The 4,847-nt window shown below is 50.3% G+C and overlaps 1 protein-coding gene across 1 annotated transcript in view; it reads right to left on the bottom strand.

Annotated features, from left to right (window-relative positions):
• Positions 1 to 3,905: 3,905 nt before the first annotated feature.
• LOC116831725 (olfactory receptor 52E4-like) overlaps positions 3,906 to 4,847 on the bottom strand; it is a 3,793-nt gene continuing 2,851 nt past the window's right edge. The window contains exon 3 of the mRNA XM_075068976.1: positions 3,906 to 4,847. This exon is cut by the window's right edge and continues 6 nt beyond it. Coding sequence (XP_074925077.1) covers positions 3,975 to 4,847 — 873 coding nt within the window. The 3' untranslated portion in view covers positions 3,906 to 3,974.

Here is a 4,847-nt window from a genome sequence, read left to right as displayed (position 1 = left end):
TTGAAGATGGTGGCTGGGAGGGAGAGGACCCCTCAAGATGCTGGGACCCAGACCGTCGCCACGCCAGTTATGAACAGAGAGACCCAGATGGACTGGGCCCCGCAGAAGGCCAGGACCCAAGTGGTCGTTGAGAGAGTCGCAATAGGCACCCAGACCCTCGGTGAAGAGGGCCTGGGGGAGTCTGGCCTGTGCGCATAGCTGGAAGGCGCAGAGCGGGTCCACCACAATGCTGAAGAGAGGGCCTTGTACCTCGCGAATGAGTATGCGGCTGTCACCAAGCAGGAGACCCGTTTTTGGAAGCAGCTGGAGGACTCCGAGAAGAAACAGGCAGCTCTGGAGGCACATGGGCGACTGGTCCAGGCCAGGAGACACTCCAACCCCGAGGGGCGCTGATCTTGAAGGGAGTGTGTGTGTAGTGGGGTGGTCACCCACTCCTGCCCTGAGGGGTTTAAAGGCAGCCCTGGGAGAGGGTTGTGGCAGGGGAAAAGCTACTAGGCTGATTGGGGAAGCAGCCGCAGCTGGGCCACACCCCAATCAGGCCTCACCTGGGCCGATATAAGAGGCGGTTAGCCAGGAGCTAGCAGAGTCTCTCTCTGCCTGTAGAGGGAGAAGGGCCTGGCTGCAGTCTCCCCAAACTGGCCCTCTGTACAATTTTTGAAACCTAATGTGGCCCTCAGGCCAAAAAGTTTGCCCACCCCTGTTCTATTTCCTAAACATCACTGGTAATTAACTACCTGGATTAACAGAAGGTTATTAAATATTAAGCAGTTAAAGAGAGGTCACCAGAAACTTTAAAGAGACATATAGAAAATGATAATATTGCACCCAAGTTCCATCTAATAACATTTCCTTTTCATTTCTGAATTAAGAGAATAATGCCCTAGACAGGAAACCATTAGTTACACTGTTCAGCTCTAACAAGCTGACAGTAAACGTAGAGTGCTAGAGTCATGAACTTCTTCCAGTTCTTTGGTAATACAAGTCGACACATCAAAGTTCCAGCCTACTGAAGGTGGAATGGCCCAAATTACCATTTACATACTTCTCTAACCTGACTCTAAAGGGTGAATCTGGGTCAATAGGCTGCAAGTTAGTTAACTCTTTCTGGCCATGTATCACACAACCACTTTTGCAAGGCCTGGGGCTGTTTGATTTAGCAATCACGGGACCCAAAATGGAGAAACTGGAACCAGCGTGCGCCCAAGGAGGAGCTCTGGGAAGGGTGGACTTGAAGCAATTGGAGAGTATAGGGGAGCCGAGCCAAAGCTAGTGTCTGGGCCTTGCTGCTTGGCAGGCAGGTTTTCTGCTCCCAGAGGGAGGCACTAGAATGAAAGCTGCCACTGCGAGAGTGGGCCTGGAAACCCAGAGCCAGAGGCAGGGCCTGAACAGTGCTGTGACTCAACATTCACAACGCGTCTTGTTTGTGGGCCCCAAACACACTCGGCTGGTGAGTGTCCAGCTGCACAAGCTTGAGCGGGCTGTGACGGAAACCTGGAGCAGCTACTCAGATGTGGAAGGGAGTGGGCCTGGCCAGAGAGGTGCCACAACGTATTTTCTTCATCCAAATGTGTCTCCTTTGCCTTCTGTGTTTTCCCAAGTCCTTGTTCCAGTATTAATCTATCTTCGTCTTCCCTGAGGAAATGTTCTGGAACACATGTGCCTGTTTGGGGCCAGGGAGAGAGTTTGTGTCTCCCTTGGAAAGTGCTCCCCAGAAACGGCAGAGACAGGAGTCCCTGTTCCAGTGGGTTTCTCCCATTTTGCTCTCCTCTTCCCCTACTTCCTACTCTCATCTCTCCTCGTGTATTCAAGGTCCAGTCTCTCTTTCCTTTTGTAATCACCCATACACAAACGTGTCTCCCTCCATCTATCACTTCTAAGTCCTGGTCATTCAACTAGGAGCTGCAGCTGTGTGTACCCTATAGACTAGCCTGCTTGCTTGCCTATATATCTTTTTTATACTGTTGCTTATTTTCTAATGGTTGCTTATTTATCTTATTAATAAGTTTACAGATTTAAATTAGAGTATATTTCATCTGTAACACAAGAACCTGCAGGCCTCATCCTGTATGTTAAGCTAAATAGGTAGCAGATTGAAAAAGAGTTTGGGGAAAAGTGCAGCCAGATCCTCCTGTTGAAGTTGTGGAAAGTGTAGGAATAGGGGCTGCAACCTTGCACATTCTACACAGGCATGCACCAGGGTCTGCCTCATGCCACAAAATGGGCAGGCATCTGGAATGGGGGTGAACTGGCCATGTACACGCCTGGCTCATGGCTCCATAAAGGAGCCACCAAACAATCACCCTGGTGGGCATGGATCGGGGTGGAGTACTTTCTGCCCACCGGGGGTTCCTTGCACTCTGAAGTGTGTACTATATCCTGACACATGTATCAGGCATCTGAGGAAGTGAATGTGTGGAACATGAGGCATGTATGTTGTTCCCTTGGAGGAACTCAGAAATGAACTGGCTTCAGGTCATGCAGCCCGCTTGGTCATAAAAGGGAAGGGGTCGAGGCACTCATGAGACAGGAGCCAATAAAAATTCCAAGAGGTCCTGGGTGAGCTTTGGATGGGGAGCATCCCTGTGCCCACGGAGATGGCAAGAGGGAGAAGTACCACTGGTGCTGCATCTGTACCTGATGGTGATGCACAGCTCCGGAAAGGGTAAGGGAGCTGTAGGAAGAGAGCAGCTCCTAAAGCATCAGGAACACAGACTAAAACAACCCCTTGAGGTTATCTTCTCTTTACCCTCTGCGAGGGTACCGGTCAGCAGACAAGAGGTGAATGAGGGACAATACCCCTTAGGCAAGCAGGGTATGAATATGGAGAGGGACAAAGTTATGAAGTGAGCTTCTGATCATCACTCCCCTCCTCCACCATCCACTCTGTGCATGTGGCCAAGGCTCAGGCCAACCTGTGAACTAAGGTCTTCTGCTGCTCCAGCCGGGGTGGCCTGGGCTCTTCCTCTCCCTTGGCGATTCCTGCATGCAGCCAAAGGGAGGCCTGGTGAAATTTCTTGCTCTAGTGCTGAAGCAGGAGGCCAGCTTCGGCTCGGTGCATTCTGCCCGGTCTGTCAAGCAACATGCCCTCCACATGGACATCAGCTGGAGGTTGTTATTTTCATGTTACTGTTCATTCCTCTGAAGCACCTGGCACTCAGGAGCACTGTCAGAAGAACAGGCTACTGGAGCTACATGGACCATTGTTGCATTTACCCAGACCCATGGCCATTCTGATCTTCTTCTTAGACCCCAGATTTTCTAACTGGAACACACTATACCCCTACTTCCCTTCCCAGAGCTGAGATACGATCCCAGGAAGTCCTAACGGGGGTCTCTCTCTCCAAGATCAGAGGGGTAGCCATGTTGTCGTGGAACTGTAACAAGCAGCAAGAGAGTCCTGTGGCACCTTATGAGCTACAGATGTATTGGAATGAGCTTTCATAGGTGAAAACCCACTTCGTCAAATGCACGGATGAAGTGGTGAATCCCCCCCATGGAAAAGCCTCAATGCCTTCAACATATCTCTGTCTTCAAAAGTTAGTAACAAAGTAAGAATAACATTAATTTTAACACTAACCAGTGACCTTAAGTGACTTGCCATAAGATCTGAGAACATATTGGTTTTAGACATGACTGGGTCGCAGCTGACAAGGGGAGGGGAAGAAAGGAGCAAGTGACAGGGGCACGGCCTTGGGCAGATGACACACAGTAGAGTTGAGGCTTGACAGAAGAGATGGGGTAAGACTGCAATTTCAGGGATCCAACTGCCAGTAATTAGAAAGGTGGCAACCCAGGGTAGTGTACATAGACTGACTCCTCAGTTCATCACATTGACACAGCACAGTAGGGACAGGGAAGGGTTTAATGTGTCTCTGTCTGTCCAGTAAGTGATTCAGGGAAGAGGCCCCATCACCATGCAAGAAGCAGCTCTGCATGGATCTCAGTCTGAGAGCCAGAGCACAAGGAGAAAACATTTAGGTCTCTTTATGAGTAATGAGCTGGAGCAGCCTGACCCGGAACTGTTTGGTCCTCACCCCATAGATGATGGGGTGGAGCACGGGGGGCACCACCAGGTACATACTGGTAATGAGAACACGTAAATGCAGTGGCACCTTGTGGCCAAACCGCTGTGTGAGGGAGGAGAATAAATCTGGGATGTACAAAGCTAAGATGGCACAAATATGAGAGATGCAGGTCCCAAAAGTTTTGAGCCGGGCATCCTTCGTGGGGAGACGGAAGATGGCCCGGAGGATCAGAGTATAGGACACAGCGATAAAAAATAAATCCATTCCTATCTCAGAGAAAAGATTAAACAGGCCGTAGTAACTACTGGAGCGAATGTCAGTGCAGGCCAGCTTCACCACGGCTATATGCCCACAATAGAAGTGGGGGAAGATGTTGGCTCTGCAATATGGCCACTGCTTTGCCAGGAAGGGATAGGGTAATATGAGTATGCCACTACGGAGCATCACGGCCAGGCCTACCTTGGCCACAACAGAGTTTGTCAGGGTCATGGAATATCTCAGAGGATTGCAGATGGCCACATAGCGATCAAAAGCCATGGCCACGAGGATTCCAGACTCCATCGTTGAGAAGGCATGAATAAAGTACATCTGAGTGAGGCAGGCACTGAAACTGATCTCCCTGGAATTGAACCAGAAGATGCTCAGCATTTTGGGTATGGAGGATGTGGACATGACCAGGTCGGTGATAGCCAGCATGCAGAGGAAATAGAACATGGGCCCCTGAAGGCTCGGCTCCATCTTCACGATGAACAGGATGGTGAAGTTCCCACAGATGGCGATGGCATACATGGTGCAGAAGGGGATGGAGATCCAGACATAGGC

The sequence above is a fragment of the Chelonoidis abingdonii genome, chromosome 1 (assembly GCF_003597395.2).
Source record: "Chelonoidis abingdonii isolate Lonesome George chromosome 1, CheloAbing_2.0, whole genome shotgun sequence".
Classification (NCBI taxonomy): Eukaryota; Metazoa; Chordata; order Testudines; family Testudinidae; genus Chelonoidis; species Chelonoidis abingdonii.
The sequence above is the reverse complement of the archived record's forward strand: the minus strand, read 5'-3'. Positions and strand labels throughout refer to the sequence as shown.